The sequence below is a fragment of the Pyxicephalus adspersus genome, chromosome 5, assembly GCF_032062135.1.
Source record: "Pyxicephalus adspersus chromosome 5, UCB_Pads_2.0, whole genome shotgun sequence".
NCBI classification, from domain to species: Eukaryota; Metazoa; Chordata; class Amphibia; order Anura; family Pyxicephalidae; genus Pyxicephalus; species Pyxicephalus adspersus.
Genome location: NC_092862.1, coordinates 56,549,467 through 56,577,298, shown reverse-complemented (window position 1 = coordinate 56,577,298; position 27,832 = coordinate 56,549,467). Strand labels below are relative to the sequence as shown.

Below are 27,832 nucleotides of genomic sequence, written 5' to 3'. Positions count from 1 at the left end.
AATAATTGCCACATAAAAAATGTCTCAAGATGGTTGCTAAGCCTGACCACTATGAGGCTTAAGAGTATGGGCAAGGCATCATAACTTTTAAATGGGATGTTGTTGTGGACTAGATGTGTAGAATATTATGGCTGTGGCTGCACATCCTAAAGAAGTATGTGAATGTGAAATGATTCATTTAAATAAGCCAAGCTACCCTCTATTTTCAGTTGGTACATGCTTTAACTGAACCATATGTTGATGGCATAAATCCAAAGAATTTTAAAAGATCTTATCTACTGTATTATATTTTATTATAGGAGCAGATGGTTCAAACTGAATGTTCAAATGGCAAATGTTGTCTGTTCAGTATTTATAATAGATGGGGTTGTTGTATTTTATTGTTTTAATATTTAACTTCAATTAAGCAGGAATTAAATGGATAGAGTTGTTTGGCATCCCCAAATATCCATTACATCCGCAAAGAATGCCCAATTATGTGCAAAATAAAACAGAACAGAGTTTTTGCATGCACATGAATGGATGATTGATATCAATATTACTTTATTCCCTAAGGTACAGACATTTTCTATTTGCAAAATGAATTTTAAAATAAAAATAATGACTTTAAATAAATCTAAATTCTCAGTCCTCACTATTCTATCTGAACACAAGAGGACAGCAGAAGAGCTGCAATGTCAACTTCCTAAACTACATGTCCCATGATTTATTGCAATGTGTATCATGAATGTAGGTGCTTACACTTGTAGTCTCAGTCCTCCACAGCAGTGGTCCCCAACCTTTTGCAGGTCGCGGACCACTAAATGCACAGACCTCGGACCTATCTAGGCTTATATTACTTTATTCAGAAAAGAGCAGGTAAAATTCTGCAATAAACTTTGGTCAAATTTGTTGGATTACAATGTATATTGTATTTCACTTCAGATGTGCTGGGGTGGATAAAAGAAGAGTAAGTGATTAGCTTTAAAACTTGCCTTTCCTTTACAAATTCTGCTTTTGGCTCCCTTTTATGCCAGTCGGATGACCAAACATGTAGGTCATTGGTAAAGTTACCTCTGCTAAAGGGAGTGATTGAGAGTTCTGAATATTTTGGGATATTCTGTTCTTCAGCTAAGATTATATAATGAAATGCCACGACTTCATGTCACATGATCATGAGCCTGGAACATTACCTGTATTTTTAATGTTTTATCAATTTTAAAAGGATTTTTAATATTGTTAATTTAATAATAATTTAATATTGTTAATATTGTTAACTGTTAACATTAAATTACATTTCAACATATGTTTGTTTTATAATATATCTATATTTTATAATTGAAAATTAAAGTGGAGCTTTAATATTATACAGCACTAGAGATAGCATAGCATTTAAAAGAAAGAATAAAAGAAGTATGGGGAGGTAGTTTAAGAATATTTAATTAGGATTAAATTAGGATTTTAACTTTATATAACATGAATCTATTTCACACTCCATGTTATTTTAAGAGATTATCAATAAATCAGATCTGTGCAACCTTCTTGATAAGAGGTGACAACAGCAGCCCCTGCCTTCAATCTAGTTAAGCGTTTTTCTGCTTGGTTGTCACTACCCTTGCTCTTTCAAATGATAATCCATGACCTGTCAAATCACTGTCACTAACAGTACAAAACATGTTAGAAAACAGTTCTGGTGACTTGATAGTGAAAGTAAATACAAACTGAAAAGACAAAGAACATCATGGTGGTGCTTTTGAATTGACATGGAGACAACATGATATAGTTTGCAAAATATATGTACAGAATGAGCTTAGTGATAATCATTACTCATGCGGTGCACTTCTGTATGCTTTGGCCATTTTTGTTCAGATGAATAGGGTACAAAGCATGAAAATGAAAACATCTTATCCTTTAATGAATCTTTTTATAAACACGTTGCATTTTTTAGTATCCATCCAGGGTAACAGGGCATTAGAGAAATGAACAGGACAGTTTCTTTACTGTTCTTCATAATCCAATATACAGCAAAATACCAGGCGTTTTCAATGTAATTTCGGCCTAATTTATTGATGTCTTTTATTTAGGAAGTAAGCAAACCTCTGCTGGAAAAGGACAGTAAGAAAAAGAATTTCTTAACCTCATTTACTGTCATCAGGCAACGCATGCAGTTCTCATGTAGGACATGCTATAGCCAACTAGTCACATTTTAGCTTTTACAGTAAAGTGAATATTCCTTTCTAAATAGTTATAACATGCTTATTTCTAATTTAACATACTGGCCAATCTAAAATAACAGGATTGTCCTTTTATTTAATATCACATAATGTTAAAATCAGCCAGACATTTCAGCCTCAGTGTTCAGCCAAGATTCAGAGGTCATCTACGGTCCTAAAGTTCCAACCATGTCAAATGCCTGGCTTCATAGAATATCTCCTAGCTCCTTAGGGGGTTCAGCAGTGTCAAACAACAAAGACTTGCAGTTGCTTAGTTTCCTCTTATCCATGCTGTTAGACATTCACCAAGGTTGGCAGAGATTGCACAAGGTCAGGCATTTGACAGGTCAGCATATAGGATTCTAGGTCTTGGTGGATGCCCAAGGACTGCAGCTACAACCTTTCTGCAATGAGCCAGGGAAATAGCAGAATTGATTACAGTTGTGTCCATTCACAAAGTAGAATATAATACAGTAGTCTTGGGGTCATATGAGTTCAGCTGTGACCGTCCAGATTCTCACGGTCCCTGGGCTGTAATTGTCATTGAAAAGTACAGCTCAGGTATCGTGGGAACCTGGACCATGGATTCGCGAATTCGGTTCGCCGAAATTTCGCGGACCCATCGGAAGTTCAAGGAAAATTTTTTGAGACTGTCAGGCATTCTGAGGCATTCTTCCTCACTGAGGCATTCTTCCTCATCCGTACTAACATCTCTGTGTACTCTATCTTGTTCTGAACTATCATTGTATGTCTTGTTTCACACCTATCTTCAGGGGAAGATACTTGGATAGATGATACAATATGCCTGATTTATTAAAGTTCAACAAGGCTGGGGATGATACATTTTCATCAGTGAATCTGGGTGATCCAGCAACCCTGTAATGGATTTCTTAAAAGTTATTTTCTATTTGTTAGCAAATGTTTTCAATCCCGGATCAGATTAATTCCAGGTTTGCTGGATCACCCAGGTTCACTAATAAAGTGTATCTTCTCCAGCCTTGGAAAGCTATATTCAGGCCTAATGTCTTCAACATTACAAAACAAGCACCATGAAATGGATAAATTCTACAGTTTTTGAATGGGAACAATCCACCTTATTAACCCTTTAAAATGTAATCATGTGCTTAAATCTAGAATGCAATTACTGCAGAGAAAGTCCAAAGGGTAAAGGATCGATTCATGTCTGCATATGATGTCACCTCAGATGGCCGCCTACAAATACAAGAGGTATGTAATCCATTAATGTTAACTTAAAGTAAATATTTGTTGTTGAAATCATAAAGACATGTAAAGATCACCTGACGTTCCATTATAATTTACTACATTTATTTTATTCAAAGGTGGAAACAGGCAGGGTTTAAATCTTTCTCCAGCATTATTAAAATTACCTGTCATGCAAGAAACATCAAGGCTGTCATTACCCTTTTAAATATACTGACCTTCTAACTGCAATACATTAAGTTATTGGCCCAGTACAAATTTGCAGATAAGACTTTCTGACTTTCCCTTGTTTGCCTTAACCCCATGCTTTTTCCAGGCCAGAGAATTCTGAGGGAACTGAAGGTAATGGGTATGGTCAGGACATCATACCAACTAGTATTTCCTGAAGGTCGGCAATGACAATATCTATATTTGTCACATGGTCCTGAGTTATGACCTCAGAGAGATGTATCATCACCTACTGATCACCTGCCTTGTATATTCCTCATAGAGATATATAGGTATTCCTCATTAAGTGATTTACCTGTTCACCAAGCGGCCACACTTATGACCTGCTCTCCAGACGAGAACTGCAAAGTGTGTATCCACACAGCGTCTCCTCTTCTGTCTTCCTGGCTCCATCTGTCCTCCTCCTTCACGATCCTTGTGAACTTGTCAATGACAGGCATTGCACATTTGCAGACCGGGTCTATTCTATGCTCCTTGCTTTAGAACAAATTTGCCTAATGACCGCAGAAACATTTTTTTAACTGATCATCTTCTGCTTCTTCAGAATATTAGGAATTCTTTCCACTTGACCACCAATAAAAGGGGGTTTTCTTCAAACTGACTATAAGTGTCACTGGGGCTTTATCATAACAGGCACCAATGTAAGTGTAAATATTTTCATTCAATTGACTAATAATGTAAATGTTACCTTGCTGTGAAGGACTGACATGACTTCAACTAAATGATGAGTCCACCAATGCAATGGAGCATTTACATTAGCCAAACATTTAACACAATGCAATGGGGGATTTGCACAGACAACAAATATAATTTAGGCATTGGCATTGAAATTCAAATTCAATGGGTGCAATGACACAATGGCCCTGATTTATGAAAGCTTTCCAAGGCTGGAGATGATACATTTTCAGAAGTGAAGCTGGGTGGTCCAGAAAACCAGGAGAGCTTTCATAAATCAGGGCCAATAACACCAAAACACAAAAGTATCAGACAAATATGGGAACATTTCTGTGGTAATTAGGGTGTTGTAAAGCAGCAGAATTTGTTTGGAGGGATGACATCAAATGTCCTGTAATTTTTAGCACCCCTTAGTCCATCACATTATCTTATTTTATATATCCTGACGGGAGCTTCGGAGATGTCTGCTTTTAGTGTACCATTAGGGAAACATTCTCACTTAGAATCTGTCATCAGCTGACTAACTCTCGCAGCTTGCTGAGAGAGGCTGAATTTAAAGACTATCAATAGCTGCACACTGGACTCGGCCATAATCAGCATAGGCTATAAACACCCTGACATGGCCTCTCTTGGATGCTTAGGAGTAAACTCTGCAAGTCTCTGCTTTTACAACAAATGCTAAAATCTTTAAGATAACAATTTCATCTACAAAGGTGCAACATACCATATAGTATGCTTGGACAGGCTGGTAAATTATCCATTGTGGAAATTTTGAATTGTTTGCATTTTCCATGCTGCCAAACAGTAACTGAGAAATTAGCTTTCCAGAATGCTTATAAAAAAAAGAAACTATTCCATGTGTATTATTTGTTGTATATCCATTGGGTACAACTAGTAGCTAACTAGTGGTGAATTATCAGCATCCGCAATCTCTGCTGTATGCTTCGCCTGTACTCTACCCCTCTTCCCACTGCTGTGGGAGCCACTATTGTCAAACCAACCCCTGGTTACATCCCAGTACATGAGGGATGGTTTATGCAAGGTATAGCAGCTGAGGGCGGAAAGGAGCAGAACAAGGACATAAAAGTAGAGGTTGGAGTATTTAAGGTCAATTACCAAGAGATGTATAGATATCAAGCAGTATAGGAGGATTCATCAGAGATCAGGTCCAGAGAATGGAGCTAGTGTTCATATAAAGGATGCCAGACAGCCATGCTAGGTATCCAAGGGGTTAGAACAGAGCACTCTTGAAGTCATAAATGTTGGTCTAGGCAGTAAACAATGTCTGGGTCAATAACATTCAGAGTCAGCAATGGGTTTATATAGAAATCACACCACAAGTGGTAAAGTCAAGTGTAATGCTACAACAGGCAAATAGTAACTGAGATCTGGGACAGGAAGCAATCTACTCATTGGCTGCCGCACTCTAACCTCAGACAGGGAAAATTGCAATGTCTCTTTCAACTGGTGGTCATGAAGAAGCGTCCTCCTATATTGGTGATCAGTTGAGTTTGTTCTTACCGTGTAGTGTAGTGCTACAAAGTTAGGTAAAAAAATACAGTGTACCTACGTATATGGTTCATACAGTACACTTTTGCATTGATGGTTAATAAAAAAAAGTGGCAGAATTGTACAAACAACGTTGATGCAGAAAAAGCCTTGCTTTGGCTGACCACATTACTTGACATGGTATACCACTTTGGAAAACAGAAGGCGTGAAGCAATAACACAACATATTAACTATAAATATCATATCATCTTACTATATATGATTATTTTGTCATAAAAAGCATGATTCAGCTTTAGGATGGTTTACTAGGCAAATCAGTAACAAAATCATACCCCACATGTTTAAAAATGCAGACTGCCTCTCTTTTAGTATTGCATATGCAATTGTGTATTTGCAGCCCTTGCATCCTGACATACTAGCGGAGACAGTTTAGGTCTACAACAGATTTAGCACTGTAAATGAGACGGCTTTTTTCAAAACACTTGTACAATTAGGATGTGCTTAAGGACATTTTTTATTCTATCATGAAACTACTTTGACAGCAGGGGGAAGAATTTATGAACAAAGCAGAAATCTTATTGTTTGCCTCATATCCTGCCTGGCTGCTCCTGTTTTGCATTGTCTTGTTGTGCTTCAGAGTTGATAAAGTTTCCCAATAACTGGAGTTATAGAGATTTCTGTAGAAGTAATATTTTTGGAATGTGAATGTTCCAATACTTCAGTCTGGTTATTGCATTTAAGCATTTGTTATACAGTGTTTTTTCTGTTTACTTTTAACCCACTGACACGTTCAGTAGTATAAAACTCATGGAGGAAGTATCATAAACTGTCAAAAGGTAACTAATGCAGAACACTTTTAGCTGTGGATTTGACAAGAGAGATAGCATGTGTGCGCCATATTCACCCGACCATTTACTGTAGCTGTACTGCAGGAGCTTTTACTTATTATGTGAAATGCTCCAGGGAACCAACATTTCCCTTTTCTGACATCTAAGCAACATTAACTCAGGCCACAAAAAAAACAACATTTCTAATTTCCAGGATACATTCTACCTGGGTTCGAAGGAGCAAGACAATGGCAATAGCTAGAAACTGGCTATAGACTACTATATTTTATTATGATTTGGTATGATATTAGTTGTTAATATTATTTTTCCGGAAAAATTGTTTGCTGTTGTTTTAGGTTCAAAAAGTCATAGGCTGTAATAATTTAGTGAAAATATTGCTTTATATAGGTAACTGTTTTTGGATTTTTTTGAAAAACCATGCACTGTAACTTGATGATTAGATATAGATTACGCTTAAATTATTCTAATGCCTTAATTCTGTATTTTTCTTGCAGCTTGCAAATATGATTTTGCCAGAGGATGAAAACTTTCTGTTACTTTTTCGCAGGGAAACTCCTTTGGATAACAGTGTGGAATTTATGCGAGTAAGTGAGAATTATAAGGCAGGATTGAAGGATACATGAGTTAAAATTTTGACAAATTGAAAAAAATGTTCAAAATAAATGTTGTATAGCGGGGATACTATACCCCGACACAGAAATAAACTACTGGGGATAAGTGAACTCAGCTGGAAAATGCCTATTTCTGTGAAATTTACACAGAAATGGTGGAAAATTTATTTATGTATATGTTTGAAGGGACATTTATCTTTAAATTTGCCCATGACTATAAATTCAGTTACTTTAAAGAACTCTTTTTGTGTATTATTTGAGGGATCCTCATCAAAAGTGTTACAGGCACTTGGTAATGCTTCTAAATAAAAAGAGTGGGCATCGGATGTCAGAGTGCTTTTTTAATGTTTTTATTATTTGTTTTATTATTTTGTATTATTATTATGTTTTATTATTTACTTTTTATTTCTATCTGAAAATATAGGAAAATGCTTTGACCAGCGTGACTTGTAGCATTTAAACAGTAATTAATAGACATGCCAACAAAAATAATGTAGATAAATACATCCATGGTGTGTTATATTTGAAAAAAGATCAAATCATATGGGCTTGGTCTGTATATCTTATTACCAGCCTTTATTGAAGATTGAAGTATTTTGCGCTTTTGGTTAGTTTTGATTTTATATGATCTTTTGTGCATTTAATGATAAAAAATGTGAAAATCATACTTTACCTAATATGCATTATACCTTTTACCCTTTTACTATTAATGTAAAATATGCAAAATATGCAAAAACATCATTCTTTAAATATGTTAAACTGAAAAAAAACACACATGGAACACAATAAACAGTAGTTTAAGTGACCAGCATAAATCCCAAGGTTTTTATGATCAAAGCCATTGTGTGCTAAAAACACTTTTTTGTCATTCATCATGTCTTCAATTATACATTTTAATTGTTTTTCAGATTTGGCGGAAGTATGATGAGGACAGCAGTGGATTTATCTCTGCAGTAGAACTTAGGGTAATGCTTTATATTCATTCTCCATATATAAATAAATAAATTCAGTTATTTTCAATCCCAGTTTTGGACACTAGTTCACAAAAAGGTAGTTGTGGAACTGTACAGAGTGCAGAAAAGGGCAACTATATAATAACTAACAAATAAGAGGCATGAAGAAGCTCAGGCTTGAGGAAAGTAAAGATAAATTATTTTTCCTTGAGAGGAGACATTTAAGGGGAATATATTCTGTATTGTATATTAGATTATTGTATAATATTGTTATATTGTGTATAAACCTGTATACATATATGGTCTAGATAATAAACTTAGTGCAAAGGTATTCACTTAAATACCTTAAGGTACCTTATTGCAAGAGATAAGATGGCACTTTGCATTTAGAGGAAAAGATATTTAACCTCTGTGCATGGATAGACTTTTTCATAGTAAGAGCGGTAGAAAATGGAATAGATCCTCCACAAATAATTGGTTCGAACTAGCTTAACTTATTGTTTAAAAAAGCCAAACGCATTCCAAAGTGCATTGAATATTACTGGTTTTTAACATTTTTGGTAATCAAGGGTATAACAACCCTGGGGATTTTTTAGTTCAGGTAGTATCTGAATGCCATAGGGGATCATGTCCTTAGGAAAACTATATGGTATGTGATAAATGGCAAAAAGACCAAAAATCATCTGCAGCACAGTAGCCAAAACTAAGGTTATCTGAGGCATGCTGTGTCCTTAAGAAACATATCTTAACCTTTATTAGGTACAGAAGACTTTTGTTCAGTGCAACTCACTTTGTTACATTGCATTGGTGCCTGAGATCGTAATAATACTAGGTGTTTGATGATGAATAAGCAAATAAAGCTGGACATAGTTGATGTTTGGCGACTGGATTCAGAATTTAGGGCAGTGACAGGTATGTTGTACATTGTGCATATCATCTCCCGCCCACTGAATTGGTTTAGCTATATGGTATACCTGTCATTGACTTTAGCTGGATTCCTTTATGGCTCCTGTACCAACAGAACCAACAGGACATTGGGTTCAGTTCAGCTGAACTGAACAGAGAAAAACTCAACCGACACCATTGGAGGTTGTATTATGGCTGATGCAAATGGGATAATAAACATTATAAAAGAATGATCAAGTTGTGATAATCCTTTGTAGTGCACAAAGTACTCCTGCTCCTGTTGACCACATTATCCTTTTTTTCATGTGATTGTTCTCTCCAGTGTGTAATTATGTGGATTAAAGACTAAAATCTGTTGCCTGAACAGATAATCCCCAAAAAATCAACATTTGTCTGTTTTGTCCTGACAGGTGATTACTTGATCTTTGAAAGCAGGAACTTTTACAAATACTGTATAAAACATTGCACCGTATATGTATTCACAAATCCTCCCTCTGCAAATGTGTTAATGTTAAAAACTGGAAGTAAAATAGATTTGCCAGACATTTGGTTTACACAATTAACTAAGCACTTTAAAAGTAGAAATTCGTGTTGGTTTATTTTGTATTCACCACACACCACCTACTTTACCAAGTCAATAGAAAAACAAGAATTGCTGTCACGTTTTGTTGGGAACTGTTGGCAAACATCTGTTTTTAAGTCTTGTGACAGATTTTCCACTGGGCTTTCCCTTGGTCTTTTTTAGACATGCAGTTTTTGGTGATGGCCTTCTGTAGTCGAAGTCCTAGTTGTGCAATATTTTTTCATTTCCTAATAATGGAAAATGTTCAAAGCTTGCAATGTTTTTATAACCAATCAGTTTTGAAGATTCTTAACAACTTTATACTAGACTGGTTTTTAGCTTGATGAGGCTGTTTGTTAAAATATGTTTTCCAACCATTAATTACAAAACCTGTGAATGCAGCTCAGCTTTCAAAGCAATTGGTATAAATACTTTTGCAAAGCAGAACTTTTTATATTTCTGTTTATATGTACTTAAATAATTTCAAAAATAGTCAAGATTTTCTTATTATGATTTTTTTTGTGTACAACAGTGACATAAAATTACAGTTACAATTGTTTTATTTCCATAATGTATATTTATATAATTCTAACAGTGTTTTGCTACTGTTTAGTGTCCATTACACAGTGTTTAATGATTACAATGGACAACAACAATGGTAATTTGTTGCAAAGGAAACAGATTGCCCAGAGGAACCATTACCGTCCACTTAGTGACTGGCTGCGTAAAGCCATTAGTAAAATGAAAATAAATTGTATTTGAGAATGTTGCAGATCAGAGGTGGAAATGGACCAACTTTGATTCAGAGGACTGTTACTATAATAGATTTGTGTTTTATGAAAGTAATGATGTGGAACTAAGCTGTGTCATTTAACTATTCATTGGCTAAGTGAATATAAAATACCTCTCTTTGACTTTGCCCTGATATATAATAAAACTGGCATGCAGGGGTTGATTTAGTAAAGGGGTTTAGGCTATTGCTTACTGAAGTGAATTATCATGTTACAAACAATAAGCTTAAGAATTGTGTGGAAAATTCACTTTGCTATAAATACCCAATAACCTGGAAGAAAAAGTAAAAACAATTAAAACAAGAAAAAACATTATTTTCCTTGGTTGTGATTGGGTGACTGAAGTCAGCAGTGCTTCACCTCATTCATCAGGCAAAGTGAATTATCCCTAGAAAAATTGATACTTCACTTTTCTACCTGAACAACTTAAACCTCTTCAGTAAACAAAACCTCATTCCATTGTAGAACTAAACAAATGAGCAAATATCATTCCCCAAGAGAAAGATTACAACATTTTTAGAAAGTAACAGGTAAATGTATGGCCGCTCAAATGGACATGGGCATCAAGCACAAGCATATAACATCTAGGAATTCTGCTGGTAATGCAGCTCCTTCCTCCCTTTTTCCTACTCCATCTTACTATAAAGCATTGTCTCATAATACAGAATGAACATTATCCCGCCCTAATCGTGTTAAAGTAGTAGGTGTAGGCCATGATGCGACATCTCTTAAGTATATTCTGCTGATAGTAATCTTATCCCTACTACATTTCCAGAAAAAAAGACAATAAAGAGTTAGCCTGTTCAGTTGGAATACCATAAGACAATAAAATGAATGTCTTCTGCGTTAAATTCTATATTTAAAGGGATATTTTTTGTGTTTAGCAGTGGCTTAACAGGATAATCAAATAATGACATGTTGGTTTAAACTGGAGATCACATTGTTATCTTAAATACTTATGGGTTGTTTTTTTAATGCCTCCACCTAAGATTCACTCAACATTTTTCCAACATTTACATAACTTTCCCATTGGCCTAATTTAGAAAAATGTATGTTTATTTTACACATTTTCATACTAAATCCAACTTGAAAAATTTGTACACTTTGGGTAAAAGTTAGGTGAATCTTGAGTGAGAACATAATAAACATTATAAATAAACCGCTTAGAGAATATATAGCAAAAAAACAAACGAACACAAACTAACAGAGCATTTTGGGTATGTGATAACTGTATAACATGACACATGATCAAAAGCACACAACACTCTTCTATCCCTACATGTAATTATGAATAATAGCTCACAAGGGGCTCTATATTAAAAGCAAATAATAAGATATTACCTGGATATTCCCTCAAAATATCCTTTGTGGAGAAATTTCCAGGTCCATGTGTTTTAATGGTAGTAATTGATTCTCCTTCAAGGAATGTTTGAGGAAATGTCAGTTTCCCTCTTTTATAGGCAGATACCAAAATGTGATTACACATGATTAGAGTAAACTTGTCCTTATGGAACCTAACTTAAAAAAAAGCACACTCACTTTTGACTTCCACTGATCCCTCAATCTCTCCAGAGCTGTCCTTGGTTGGATCTTTAGTCCTAAGGGAAGAGCCAGGCACCACCAACTTTGTCCTTGTTCTTCTGGCTACTTCACCCGATCTCACATTGCTGAGATGCCAGATCGGGTGACTGCCGTAAATGGGAAAAAAAAAGAGTTCATGCATGAGATCTGCATTTTTTTCCCCATTACAGTAAAAAGCCTCTTCTGCACATGCCCAATATTGAGCAGACAGAAGTCCACTGTCACGTATCCCAGGAGGCTCTGTGCTCCCATTCAGGTTTTACTGCCGCTGTGGTAAAGACTGAAGGCGAGAGGATTCCCCATTTTTTGAGATATTTTCTCTATATAAAAGGGGTTGTCTACCCCTTCTTAAAATACTGTCTTTAGTAATTTTTGATTCACTTAAGCAGTACAAATACTCATACAAAAAATAAGTCAGAGAGTGAACATAACAGCCAGTAAACTATATTCTTCAAAAGAAAAAGATTGGAAGTCATAATAGCAACTATGTATTTCTTTCAACAGGTTCTTTTTGGTCATACTAAATCTTCTATAACCCTAACCATATCGTTTTTGGCAATATCCTCTCAATGATCAATGAAAACATTCTTTTTATAAATAATACATGATTTTTCATGTTATTAAGACTAAAACATAAACACTAACGTTTAGACTCTACAAGACCATCAAGTAATATGGGAATCCCTTTGTCCCTATAGCAGGGGTGCCCAAAACTTTCAATTGCAATCTACTGGTCCCAGCCGTACCTTACCCCTCCCTGCTGTTTGTCTTTAGGGATGCTGGGGATGTCTTTCAGTGTATGAGAAGGCTCTGTGCAACAGTTGGGAGTGGGGAGGGAGGCAGAAAGGACGGTGAGGTGAGCTGAGGTGAGCAGTGTTGGGCGGCCAAATCAGTTCAGGCTGGGTGTCAGGGTTCAATTACCGAGATACCTTTGTATAGATTAGCAGTTCTTTTTCCTGTGCAGCACGTCATTCTCCTATGACAGGTGAACTGTAGCTTTCCTGTCACTATAGTCTTGTAGTGCAATGTCTGTGCAGTGTTCTGTCATTCAATGTCTCATTAGCTTCAGTCACTTCTGTGTAGTATACTCGGTGTATATATATAAATAAAGATATGTTTAGCAGTTTTATTGTTGGTAGATCATTTTGACTTGGTGATTTTAAAAGTAGCTTGCAAGCCAAAAAAGTGTGGTCACCCCTGCCCTATAGCATAAGTTTGACAACTGCATGATGCGTTTCTCCACCTGTATAAAAAGTTTATAACTGGTTTGGGTTTACAGGATGTTAATCCAGGCAGCAATATTCAAAACATATTTAAATTAATTCTTCATGTTCTTGTGGCACTTATTATATGCTAAATGATAACCTCAGAACAAAGTTTTTAAAAGCTAAGTATAGCATGCATTATATTATTTATCACTGTCAATGTGTTGGACCACATACGTTACGTTGTACATTTTGTTTTTGGACCTGTTTACAAAGGCAGTGTTGAATCTTTGGCTCCATGTGTTGGCTCCATGTGATGTTAGGTGGAAGCCATGTAGCACACCAACCTTTTGCAGCTCGCAGACCAATAAATGCACGGACTCCGGACCTTGCATGCACGGGTAGCTGTGTGTCACACAAAGAGAAAGAAACTTCCCCCAGAGTGACATCATAATGCCAGAACACCCACACAGCCCACAGCACTGTACAAAGATGACAGGTGCACTTACACAACTCACAGTACAACTGCGTGAGACCTGAGTACAGGAAATAGGAGAAAAAGAGCTACTACATCTAGAGCTTCAGAGACAGTACAATAGCGTGAGACCCGAGTGCACAAAATGAGAGAAAAAGCCAGAATATCACAGACTGCACAACATTTTAGGGTAGAGGGAAATCTTACTGGACAGTTGTTACCCCTCCAAAAACTAGGCTGCCAATCAGCCACAGGATTGACAGCAAAACTGCCCGGAGACAGACACCTCCACATAATCTTCTGCCTGGCAACAGACAGACTGATACCTGAAAGAAAATAAAGAACCATAGTCCAGAAAAGACTGCAACCTAAAGGCAGCAGATTAAATAAAGCTATAAATGTATTTACTGGCTGACATTAAATCAGAAATAGGAGTGCCACTGATGAAAATCTCATGCGGTCACTCAGTTTAACATTAGTGGTTTGTCTTCATGAAGACACATGCATTAAAGTGGAAAAATGCATGTAACAATTAGCTAAAATATTCCATGACTGATATAGGTTGTTGGCTGTCCTTTCACATTAAACATTATTACAAAAATCATATTTTCCACAATAGTCAGTACAACATTCAATACAGGTGGTTAAGCACCTCCAGAAGTAAAGGTATAGTTACACTAGTAGGCTGAGGATTTATGTTCAAGGCTTTTTTTTGTGCGTTTGTTGTATAGTGCTTATATTTATTACTTATGTGTATTATGTCTCATGTCTTATTTTAGCAGAAAGACTATCTCTACAACACTAATATATTATATTTTTTACTTTTCAGCCATCAAGCTTAGGTTCCTTTAAGATGTAGTGCTTTGTGCCTTGTTTCTCTGTATCTCAAGCAGAACAGTTTCTTTGCTCTATAGTCTAGTACATTTATCAGCTTTTCACACAGAGAGGGGTTCTCACCTCCCTTCATTGTCACCTATAAAAAGATGTTCTATCAAAGCATGTCATTTTTGGTCACTTTGGTTTTTTTTTTTATAAACACAAAGTATTTAAGTGGACATAATTTTCTTTATTTTAAAAGATTTAACTAATGCCAATATTTTCTACAAACAGTAAGGGAAAATAGAGAACAACTCACCTTTTATGTACAGGTAGTCCCCGGGTTAAGGACATCCGTCATACGGACAACTCCTTCCCTGCTGGCTCTGTGCAGGACAGAGGCTTAAGGGGGGAGGGGGGCGGTTTGCATGACTTGCAAAATAAATATTTTGATAAACACAGCTGAAGTTGTGGGTTTCTGCAGCCTCTTGTAACTATTTATTGACTCGATAAACTCTGCAGTTGTTTATTTTTGCATATCAAAGCACAGTTTGCTCTACAAGTTAATGACATTTTTTTGCTTTGTTTGTGATTACTTTACAGTGAGGATTTTATACAGTAACTGACACCATGCTGCCTAATAATATGTTGACACAAATATGTGTCCTAATTGCATTTATTAAAAGAGCTTTATTAAATGGCCCAATGGCCCTGATTTATTAAAGCTCTCCAAAGCTTGAGAGGATACACTTTCATCAGTGAATCTGGGTGATCCAGGAAACCTGGAATGGCTCAGGTCCAGGATTGAAACCATTTGCTAGCAAATATCAAATAACTTTAAAGAAATCCTTTCCAGGTTTTCTGGATTACCTGGCTTCACTGATAAAAGAGTATTCTCTCCAGCCTTGGAGAGCTTTATTAAACCAGGCACAATGAGTGAGGTTGATTGACAGAGTGAAGGAGAACTGTCTGTGTATCTGGTATATCAATCAGCAGGTAGATTTTGGTAACTTTCATGCCTCCAAATGTGCCTTTTGTATGTACCTAAAATGCTTTCTATAAAAAACACTCCCCATAGTCTCTCTAGGTCCAGCATCTTTAAAATTGTTGTAGACAGTTTATAACCTAACGCAGCCCTAAAGCAGGGTTAAATTCATTTTTATACGTCTTTACTAATCAAAATTGGATAAATGGTCTTTTCCACATCATTACCTGATGTGTTCCTGCCCATGTTCATACTACTTGTGTACAGCAAATTGTATTGTTTTGATGCTCAATAAAATATCATAGCCTTTTAAATATGCTTTAAAAAAGCACTGATGCTCTTAAAATTGAATGAAATCTAGAATTAATTCTAACATTTTTTCTTTTTATCCTATTAGAATTTCCTGCAGGATCTTTTTTCACAACACAAAAAACGTATTACTTCCGATAAACTGGATGAATACACTGATACTATGGTAGGTTGCACTAATATTTACTGCTTTATGGTCACTTAATTCTTTTCCTAATTGTTTAAATTCTTGTGTATTCAAAGTAAAAAACACAGACAAGGCTTGTACACTTATATTATTTTGTTTTTTCAAGTAGTTGTAAACCTAATGAAAATCCGTAAGTTAAAAGAAAAAACTGCTTCAGATACAAAGTATAAGTATCTAGGTGCTACACATACCTGACAGCTTCCAAACACCCTCAGGTATGGCCATCTATCCTGACATTTAAAACCTTTGCACTTTCCAATAGTGCTGAGGTTTGCCTGCCTGTCCAACCTTCCTTTAATAACATTATGTGGATGCAAGACATAGTGGGAAACTTCAATATGAAACTGAAGTGACAGAGTGTTATGAACGAGGTGTGGACTCACTGTGCCGCTGGCCAGGTAAACTCTAGAGGGGCGTAACTAAGCAGCTACCCGGTTTTCACTAGAGCCTCTGATGGTGAGGATAGGCTTGGCTGCGGGGTAGCTACCAGGTGCCACTCCAGAACAATCCCCAGGCCAGTGGCAGCTGACCACAGGAGTCAAGACCAGGGTGAAGACAAGCAGAGTCCAAAAGCGTAGTCCGAGATCAGGGTCAGGCAGCAAACAAACAAGGTCCAAAAGCGTAGTCCGAGGTCAGGGTCAGGCAGCCAACAAGCAAGGTCCAAAAACGTAGCAAGGTCCGGTACACAGGAAAGCAGTCAGATGAATCACTAAACACAGGGTAATGCAGGTAAGCCAGAGATTGCTCAGGCAACCTCCTGTGGTAGGAAGTGCCTTTAAATACCTGCAGGGCATCAGCCATAGGCTGAAGGAAACAGAGGGCGTGTGTGTGTTACCTCAGAGACACACCCACACCAGAGCAAGTCTCAGCATGAAAGAAATACTGACATGGAAGACAGGTAGTGGATTACCTGAGAGATAGGACCCTGCGCCCGTGCCTGCGATTAGGAGCAGCGGCGCCGCCACGGCCTGCAGTGCTAACACAGAGCTTAACCAATTAGAATTGATATGAGGCCCCCAAATGCAAAGCTGAAGGTGGTATGCACAGACCCCCCTGTCTGCCTGCACTTTATAATATAGATCGGAGGGGACATGGGAAGAGGCAAAATGTTTCACTGCATGAGGGCCTCGGACCCTTCCCTGCCAACAGAGGTCCCAAGTCAGTTCTGCACAGGGGCCTGCTGTTGGCTATGTCCACTCCTGTATTGTTATGTAGTTATAAAGCCCCAAACATCTTTTGCAATGGTTTACAGAGCCTATAGTGATCATATTAACTGTGCCCTTTACTGGAGCTCACATTCCAGTTGCCTTTTCAAAATCATACCTCTTTTTTTACTGGTGTTTTATATAACATTGAACATGCACGGAAACTTGATTAATTCTGAACGAATAACACAAATATACTAATGTATGCACTAAAAACACTCAAGAATATAAAATGATTTGTGTTAGTCTCAGTTAGAACTAAACATTTATTTTTGTGTAACATAAGTGACTCCAGACCCTACACTTCGTTCAATAGCCTGGAGACCCCTTTTAGCAGCAACCAAAACTGACTGACAGTCATGAGAAACTAAAGTAATACAAACCTAGTTTGTGAAAAAAAATCTTTATTGAACATATGTACCTCTTTCCTGTGTCATATTGGACTCTCTCCAACAAAACCTAATGTAAGAAATCATAGATTACTGAATACATTCCTGTAATCTTGGGATGCATGAAAATCCCACCATAAGGCCCATGTTGTGTAATATTTTGTAATTGTGCCTCGGGATGAGTGAATCATTTCTTCCATTTCAGCAATGTGACCAATATTTATAGTTGGACTAGTTGTTGACTTCCAAATCTTGGCCGCATAACAACATTTTTACCTATTGTGTATGATGTCCACTAAAGTCTTTTGGTAATTATTGTATTGTGCTTAAGCAGGCATCCAACAGTGTTCATAGAGGGAGTTATCGAAAGGCTTTATAAAGACCAAAAGCACATATGGTGGACAGAATTCCTCCTTAGCAGGTGTCAGCCTCATCTTAGAAAGTCAAAGAATAGCAATACTATATATATCCATGATATTTATGTGGTACTAAATACTGAGGAACTTTTGTTGCATTCTAGATGAAGCTGTTTGATAAGAATAAGGATGGGCGTTTGGATCTAAATGACTTGGCAAAGTAAGTGTTTCCTTGTATTGTTCCAAGTCCCAATCTGGTAAAGAGCTAGTTTTATGGTATATGGCTAACAACACGGAGAAGTATTATTTCATTCATAACAAAAGCAACAGAATTCACCAATAACATTTTTTTCTACAAAATATAACCTTGCTTATTCATCATTCTATTGACTAAGAATAGTGAGTCAGATCTCATTTGAGATGGCCTTCATCTGTGCTCCTATAGAAAAATATTCAGATTTGTCCCTTGTAAATTCATTTGTGTTGCATATTAAATTAAATATCATAAACCTACTGGCAGTTCAGTATTTTTCAAACACATGGACAAATTGACATAGATTTTTTTTTTGTAAAATCTATGTTTTTTTCATAAAAGTGAAAAATACAATAAAATGGCATGGGAAACATATATACAACCACAAATATTAGGATAAGTATAAAGCCAACAAAGAACATTAGCCAGAAACAATTTGAACAAAAATATTTACAACAATAGCATATACATTACGCTTTTCTGAATGGAAAAAACACTGTTCCATAGCGTTGCAATAATGAACAGGGGGAAGAGGGTAAGGAGTATGGGGTATAGAAGAATAGGGAAAGGGAGGGGAGGGACGTAAGAAAACAAAGGTAGATAGATGAGCTGTTTATAAGATAAAAGCTGTTTAAAAATGTGAAGTAAACCAGACATCATAGACTATATACTTTAATGTATAACATAACAATGCCATAAGATTTGTGTTTATCTGTCGAGGAAGGAACAGAAGCTATCAACCTATAGTTATGCCAGAAAAACCAAGTTTCTATAAAACAGGTGGACAGACCCTTTACAGAAGCTGTCGGGTCCTCCATTGTCATGATATCATCTATTTGGCAGAACCATTGGCAAAATGTCAGAGTTTAGGTAGTTTCTCACAAAGGTGGGAAACATGCTTTAACTCTATTCACCAAATGGAGAAGAAACAACTTTTTATACTTGCAAATGGATAAGGAGTTCAGATGCAAAAGAAGAGCTAAGTGATCTGCTGGCCACGAATATTGTAGACCCTTAAGTATGTAAATTATGACAAACTTGTCACTTAAAATACTTAGAAATAGGCAGGACCAAAAAATATGTAGCATCGTACCCACTTCAGATTGGCATCTCCAGCAAAGGGGTGACGAAGATGGGAAAATCTTGTGTAAGGCAATCCTGTGCCATTGGGTCAACAATTTGTAATTCATTTCCTGATAATGGTTTGCTTTATAAGAAAAAATGATGGCACAGTCTGTTGGGGACTGAAAAGTTCCATGGACTGGAAAAGATCTGGTGTAGACCATTTTCCAGTGTAATTTTTTAATTTAATTTTTTAATTTTTTGGAAATATTATTATTTAATATTATTTATTATTATTTATAGACTTATTTTCCTTCTTCACAGGCTTTTATTTGTTTAATAATGCATTTATATTTTATCCCAAGGATTTTAGCACTTCAAGAAAATTTTCTGCTCCAGTTCAAAATGGATGTAAGTACTGCAGAGACAACAGCATATTACTTGCTTATGTGACATTTAATAAAAAATGTTCATTCTTAAGCATCTAATTTGTATGGCAATGCATTTCTATTAGCCAAATACCTATTACACCAATAGTCAATAGTAGCTGTCTGAAAGCCAATGTGTTCAATACATACTATTTATATTACAGTACTTACCTTTTGCCAGCTGAAAAGTAAACACTGTGTACTCTCTTCTTCCCTGGTTCGCTGGGTCACTCTGGATGTCCACATGCTCTATCTTATCCAGTCTTGGAGAGCTTTATTAAATCAGGCCCATAGAGCTAATGAAAGAACATACCTGATATAATCACTTACATAGAATTAACACTTTGTATTTAGTGTAGTCCGTGTACATTCACCCTTGTATATTTTTAAAAGTACATTTGCCCATCTGTAGGTATCTTTTGTGTTCATGTTTACCTTCAATTTACACAGAGCACATAAGTCAGCTCTTTTATTGAACAAATTCAATATGCAAATTGTTTTTATACAAATCAACTATGAACTATTTATATGTTCTTATCAAGTAGACATGAAGAAACGTTTTAGGACAAGTCACCCATGACCTTCATAAATGGTTTTAGTGTGAAGTGTTTCTTCTTAAAGATCATAGTTCATAGCTTTCAGGGAGCTTTAATAAACCAGGCAATATATGCAGTAGAAGGGGTTCAGTGGTGTGAAGAAGCACTGACCGCACTGTAACCTCACCTCCAGTTTAAACACAGGCTAACTGTACTATAAATTTTAAACATTAAATACACTTTTCCCTTTACAGAAATGATTGAGGGTTTTTTACTTTGCTGCTATTCAGGATTTTTACATGATTTAGTTTGCATGATTTTGGAAAAATTCACTTGAAATATATGCCATGATGAAACCCTTGTGAAGACTTGGATAATGTTCTGGAAATTCCAAATTTCAGGCTATTAGTCACTAGTAAAAAAAAACAGTGGCAACAGAAGGTGTTAATAGAAATTGGTGGTAGTTTTCCTTTACTGGTATACATTATTGGGAAGAATGAATTGCTTTTACAGAATATGTGCAAATCATTGATTGGAAATTGTGCTTTGGAGGGACTAAGGGAGACATAGGCAGTGACACATGGTATTTGTCTCCCACATTAAGCACACTGACTCACTGTGCAAATTGCATTGCTTTAAGTTAGTAGGGTTGTAATAAGATATAAGTCTATCACGTTAGATCAACATCTGAAAGAAAACAGGTAGGGGTTTGAGTAATAATAAAATGCAGCCAGAATTAATATAGTAAAACTTTTTTAAAATATAATGTATAGTATGCAATACAATTTTACAGATTTAATACAGAAATCAATGACAGTTTTGGTATATATTTATTAATTATGGTTATTTTATATGTTTTGTTTAGTATAGTGGTATGAGGTTGAACTTTTGTATGTCACTGCTATATAAATAGAAGTAAACAATAAATAAATACTACTAATATTATATGCAATTACATTGGGAAACCCTTAGGAACTTATTTACTAAAATTATAATAATTATTATTACACTGTATTTATATAGCGCTGACATATTACGCAGTGCTATACAAAGTCCATAGTCATGTCACTAGCTGTCCCTCAAAGAGGCTCACAATCTAATGTCCCTACCATAGTCATATGTCTTTAAAACAGTCTAAGGTCAATTTTGTGGGGAAGCCAATTAACCTAACTGCATGTTTTTGGAATGAGGGAGGATACCCAGGGGATACTCATGCAAACATGGGGAAAACTTGCAAACTCCATGCAGATAGTGTCCTGGCCATTATTCAAACCTGGGACCTAGTACTGCAAAGGCCAGCATGCTAACCACTGAGCCACCATACTACCCCTAAAAAGCAAAAATTGTGACTTTCATCAAACAATAACTAGTGATGTGATCAGCCACGCATCATTTCAAACACATGCACCTAAAAGTATCACCTAGAGCAGGGGTATCAAACCAAATCTGGCCCCCAACGTCCTTTTTTTGACCCCCAAAGGAATCCTCAATATGAATTGTAGCTGGCCCGCCGCTGCATTGAAATAGCGCCGCTACTACAATTACTGGCATCACTCACGTCTATAGACCAGCGGGCTCTTTGCCTATGTGTGGCCCCGCATTGGACTGTTTTATAGATGCAAATAATGCTGGGAATTTTAGTAGCAGTGTTATTTCAATCAAGAGGAAGTTTCAGCGGCAGGCCACTCATAAGATTTAGCTCCGCATTTGCCGCGTCTGACATTTCCAGCACTCCCCCTCAGCTGTACTTTTCCTTGCTACTCCAAGGCATGGACTTGAATAGATGGATTTTCATAGAAGAATATTGGTATTATTATTGTTAGCCTGTGCAAAAAGGTTACCATTAAAAATTTAACTCAAAAGGCTACAAATAGAGAAAGAGGCATAAGATTTTTTCTTAAATAAATTTTTTTAAAAAAAGTATATGCCTCTTTCTCTATTATAAGCTTGTTCCAGATTGAATGTGAATCAAAACCTTTTTGTTTCCATATGAAAAGGATTTATATCTAATGAGAAGGAAAAAATTTCCTCAATTTTTTCAATAAATTTTAAGGTTGGCCCATGACTTCGTCTAAGTTTTTAATTTTGGCACTCTGTGTATTTGAGTTTGACACCCCTGACCTAGAGTAAATGCTGAATCTTGGAATCACAGCTTTATAAATGCACCCCAAATCAATGTTTTGGCAACCCTTCTGCATGTATTATTTTATTTTTTCCTTTTACAAACTAAAACTTCATAGAAGGCAAGTGAGCATTCTGCCTCTTACTAATACTATTCAGAAAGTAATTAATTCAAATGACTGCATACAAGCAAAAAATAGGTTGATGATGAATTACGTGAAACTGGTAATTGATCTTAGGTGCAACAGTTATCACATGGAACTGATTTGCTTCTTGATATTTATTGCCTCAGGGCCATAATGTGTTTTAGTTTTTGATCTGTGCCTACAACTCTAGATTTCCAGTAAGATATAGGAGACTTAACCCACATGATTGCCTTAACTGTTCACATGTGTTAAATGAACTGGACAGTGTGCTTTCGGAGAACAGCTTCCTACATTTTACACTCTGATGACCTACATAAGGTCCTTTCTGAAGACAACAATGTTTACCCTGAAAGGAAAATGCTGTTTGTAAAAGTCAATTAATATGGTATCTGAAATCTTTACTGGTAAATGTGTTTCCAAGAGACTAAACAAGCTACACACAGTCTTTTTCCCTGAGCCACAAACACAGACACAGTTTATTTTATCTTTAGCCAGGTGCTTTCTAGACATCCTCAATTTCTGGTCAGAAAGAGGGTTGGTATGTCTGGTCCACCTATTCCTTATAAGATACCCTGGGCCTGTTTGCCAAATAAAAAGCTGTGATCCTGTAGTGTCATATTTACTTACAGCCATACCCAGGCTCTTTATTCTCTTTCCTAGGTGAAATTAAGCTAAATGCTGCCCACTGAATTTGGCGTCACTTTTCCTACTTCTTCCAGAACTTTTTTTCATCATCCCATACATGGCAAGCAACCAAATAGCTGTGATGTTGTGAATTCCTCTTTGCTTCTCTATCGAGAATTGATGTCCTACTTATTTACACAATGCATACATCTGTTTTCCTAGCCTCTTGCCCCACTTAATATATCCTAATTGGATTCCTATTGATTCATGAACCTGCTTTTCTAGGCTTCTATTTAGTAATTATATGTTAGCTGGGGTTTCATGTTTGTGTCATCCATTTTATTAATATACCTAATTACCCAAATCTTTATACGATATTATCAGTCTCGCCCCCTGTCTTTTGTCTAATTATATTCATATCTAGTAGATGTGATTACACACCCTGCACTAGGCACTGTGCTTCGCAGAATATTAATTTGTATTCAGGCGCTGTTAAAAAAAGACTTCCATATAAAGGCCGCCTTTTCATTTTATACTAATAATATAACCTCTCTAAAAAAAGTCATGGCCATATGAATTATAGTGTAAAATTGTTTTTAAAATGCAACTGGCAGCACAGAAAAATACAACCATTCATATAATTTATAATTGCATTGTATCAAGAGTTTAAAAAAATGTTAGAATAACATAACAGGACAATGAACTTGCTTTGTAAAGCAACTACAATGCTCCAACAGGCAAACCAGAACAGAGAAGAGATGCAGAAAAACTGGATGAAAACTCCGCTGCAGGTGCCCAGGGTTTTGTAATAATGTGCATACGTGAGCTATTTCTGTGCCAAGACTGTACACTGAATTGCTCATGAGTACAGTTTACAGAAAAAAAGAGTGCTATGAATTAGGCAGAATGATCTCTGATTCCACACCAAATTGTTTACTATCCATTTTCTGTCTTAGGCAAGCAGTAAAGATGAAAGAAAAAGGGACTTTGAAACCATTTTTGCACACTATGATGTTGTAAGTAACATTAACTCCTAATTATTTTTTATGTATATATTTTATGTATAGATAAAATATAAATTCAAAGTCACAGAGATAGAGTTAATCCTAAACTTTAAGCAGATGTAAAATACACAAATAATGTAATTATTTAAAATTACACATATTTTGAAATATGATTAGTATGAGTACCCAAATGTGTTTTTATTTTGGCTTTCTGTAATCCTCAACACAGACTGAGAAATATGGTCAGCGGGCTAAGTTTTTAAAGGCTCCATTATCACACACTCATTTTAACTCTGAATATGTTTGCAGGATGCAGGACTTTGTGGTCTACAAAGGAATTGTGGGTTCTTGATGTTGTGTGAGTTTATACAGTACAGAGAAGTAAGATCACATATCAGTGCATGTCATTCCAAAGTAACTACTAGTGATGGTTTCATGCTAATAACCATAAGCCCCTACAGAGTACAAGAAAATCTATCTTTTCTTGTCATTCACTCAAAGTCTTAGTTCATACGCTTTGCTTCACCACAAAGTTCAACAACAAGGATACCATTTTTGATTAACAACAAATAAATACCATATAATAAATTTACAGATATGGGTTATTTGTACTTTTGGGCATAGTGAAAACCACATGTTTTATTTTACAGAGCAAAACAGGAGCCCTTGAGGGGCCTGAAGTTGATGGATTTGTCAAAGACATGATGGAACTAGTGAAGGTGAGTTTCCTAACAGATTTAAAACCTAAACATTATTTAATAAGTCATAAATATCAGCTTACTCCTTGCCAAAGTGGATATTTAGCTGAAATGTGTTTTAGGTTTTATGTATATCGTATTTTTCGCCGTATAAGACGCACCGGAATAAAGGACGCACCCAATTTTAAAGGAGGAAAATCTAGTAAAAAAATATTCTGAAAGATTATTCCCCTTCTGATCACTCATGTGCCATTCATACCGGTATTCCCCTTCTGATCACTTATGTGCCATTTAAATTCCCCTTCTGATCACTCTGTGCCATTCTTACCTTTTTTTCCACTGTACGGCGGTTAGGGCAGGGATCAGCAGGGGGCACTGTGCCGGCTTCTTTCGCTCTGCACTGCAGCCAGGAGGAGACACACGCTGCAGCCAGAGAGGACAGGAGACACACGCAGGATCGGGTATCGGGTGAGTATCCTATTTTAATTATTTTATAACACATTTGTCGTATAAGACGCACCAACTCCCCCCCCCCAGTTTTAGGGAAGAAAAAGTGCGTCTTATACGGCAAAAAATACGGTAAGTAAAAAAGATGAACAGGTGAACCATTCAGAAAATTTACTTACACCTTCTGTATCCTTCCCTTCTGTTTGGGGACATCTTCAAGATCACATTTACACTGGACACTTTTGAAAATCCATATTTACCTGAAAAAAAATTAGGCATTTTTAGTCTTGGAAATAATAAATAGGAAAAATTTGTACGAAAGCATTGCACATCTGCATTTTTGATGTAGTATATTGCAAACCTTCAGGCGCTTGGTTTCTGACTTTTTACAAAAGCTACGCTGTGATTAAAGCTGATTAAAATGAGATTTCATAGTATGAGTAGATTACTTACTGACCTTGCAAAGGTCATAATGGATAGTTAAATAATTATTTTGCTGAAAAAGATTAAGGAACAAGTTGACTTTGACATTTTAAAAGGGTATAACTGATTTGTCCGGATTTCATAAAACATTAGGTTTTCCAACAACAAACTACAACCATGAACAAACAGAATGCTGTAAATTTTGTAACTCCTTTAATCTCTTTACGTTAAAGGTACTTTATGTTCAAGCAAGTTTTTCTTTCAAAACAAACATTTCACCTATCACCTAACAATCACTATTTCCTATTTTTATCTGAGAAATGTGGGCAATTGTAGAACCTGAGATGAGGAGATTAAATTAAAGTGTTAAATTAAAAATTCTTTAACTCCAAGTCAAATCCATGCTCAGTCAAACTCATCTTTCCCTTACTTAATCTGTACTCTTCATATAAAACAGACCTTAAATATAGTATGTCTATAGAATAGGTGCTAATCCCAAAGCAACTCTCCTCCAGTCACCTTATTATATCCGTCAAATATAGTCAACAAGAGAGAACTAAACAACATAAACCCCATTTATTTAAAAGCACATAGCAAAATATACTGGAGGTATATTTCAGGGGAGTTTTTAACAAAGTCTAGGGGAAGTAATGTGTAGTGGCATAGGTGATCACAGCAGAAAGTCCAGCTTTTTACACATAACCTAAATCAGCTACCAGTACAAAACTAAAAACATGCTCTCTAATATATGGTGGAACATAACCCCATAAGGACATTTATCCTATATTATCTTCAAAAAATATGTATATCTCACTATGTCAATACAACTAAGAATCAGTGCAGAAATAGAATTCATAAATATCCTCAGAGTTCAAACATGCCAACAGAATCCCAATAATGTTAATAATGTCCATGAAGAACCCGTAATATCTGTGGGAAGAAATCCCTAACTGTGGGAAGAATCTTAAATCCACATTCTTTCCCAACTAGCATTTGTCAATTCAACCAATTTGGAGTCCATCTTGAAGATCACTTTCCTATAAGTTCTGGCAAAGTAGTTATAAAAATATATATATTTATATACAGCGCTGCGTAATATGTTGGCCCTATATAAATCCTGTTTGTTAATAATAATAATAATAATAATAATAATATTTAAAAAAAATAGAAAAATGTTTTGGCAGAGCCCCTCCTTAAGAAAGGTAAAGCATGGTGGTGGTACTTCTGTAACACACTGTCTTGGTTGGGGCAGATGTACATGAACAGAGTATGTTTATGGTGTTATGTATTAAATTAGCTTAAATTTTATTAGCATATATTTGCTAATTTTATATTTCTTCAATTTTGTTAACAGCCAAGTATCAGTGGCGTGGATCTGGATAAATTCCGTAAGATTCTACTAAACCATTGTGATGTAAACAGAGATGGTAAAATCCAGAAGTCTGAGCTGGCTTTATGTCTTGGTCTGAAAATAAGCCCATGAAGTGATGGAGAATCTGCCTTTTTGTGCCTCTTTTTATGTCAGAACTTGCTGGTTTAGGAGTAACCATGTTCTGCGTCAGATCCTTGTCACACTTAGTCATTGTGGAGTTAGGAACAAATAAAAGTTAAATGCATGAGCAGACACAATTGGAGAGCATGAAAGGCTTTTGATGAATTACGATGTTCCTAGCAAAATTGTTTACTTCTATGAATAAAAATGAAAGTTTTTTCTCAATACCAATCTAATGAAACACACAATGCATATTTCATTTTCATAATTTTAGCTGTAATATTTGTTGAAAATGACAGTTATAGTTAATTATAGCACTTTAAAAGTGCATGTACTTTTTGCCATCTTGCACTGTTGTGGAACAATAAAGTCATATGTTCTTTTTAAAAATAGCTATCTAATTGTGAGTTATTGTTTACCTGTCTGTTCACAATAAAAATCAGTATTTAACAGGTCAATATTAGTCTTGGTTACAGAAACTCTTCTGTCAACCCAAGGAAAAAATACATACAATAACCATTGCCATATATGAAAGGTCAGACCTTGTGTGAAGGGGAGTGCAATTCAGGGGGAACATGGTCCATAGGCACGCA

The 27,832-nt window shown here is 36.0% G+C and overlaps 1 protein-coding gene and 1 long non-coding RNA gene across 2 annotated transcripts in view; both read left to right on the top strand.

Moving 5' to 3' along the window:
- SCGN (secretagogin, EF-hand calcium binding protein) overlaps positions 1–27,629 on the top strand; it is a 32,794-nt gene extending 5,165 nt beyond the window's left edge. The window contains exons 3-11 of the mRNA XM_072411583.1: positions 3,327–3,419; positions 7,169–7,258; positions 8,194–8,250; positions 15,957–16,034; positions 18,170–18,225; positions 19,686–19,731; positions 24,132–24,191; positions 24,830–24,898; positions 27,102–27,629. Coding sequence (XP_072267684.1) covers positions 3,327–3,419; positions 7,169–7,258; positions 8,194–8,250; positions 15,957–16,034; positions 18,170–18,225; positions 19,686–19,731; positions 24,132–24,191; positions 24,830–24,898; positions 27,102–27,230 — 678 coding nt within the window. The 3' untranslated portion in view covers positions 27,231–27,629. The remainder of the gene's footprint in view (positions 1–3,326; positions 3,420–7,168; positions 7,259–8,193; positions 8,251–15,956; positions 16,035–18,169; positions 18,226–19,685; positions 19,732–24,131; positions 24,192–24,829; positions 24,899–27,101) is intronic.
- Positions 16,043–16,722, top strand: LOC140330957 (uncharacterized). Its single transcript, XR_011920822.1, has 2 exons — positions 16,043–16,619; positions 16,667–16,722. It is a non-coding gene; the product is annotated as an uncharacterized lncRNA (long non-coding RNA).
- Positions 27,630–27,832: the final 203 nt, after the last annotated feature.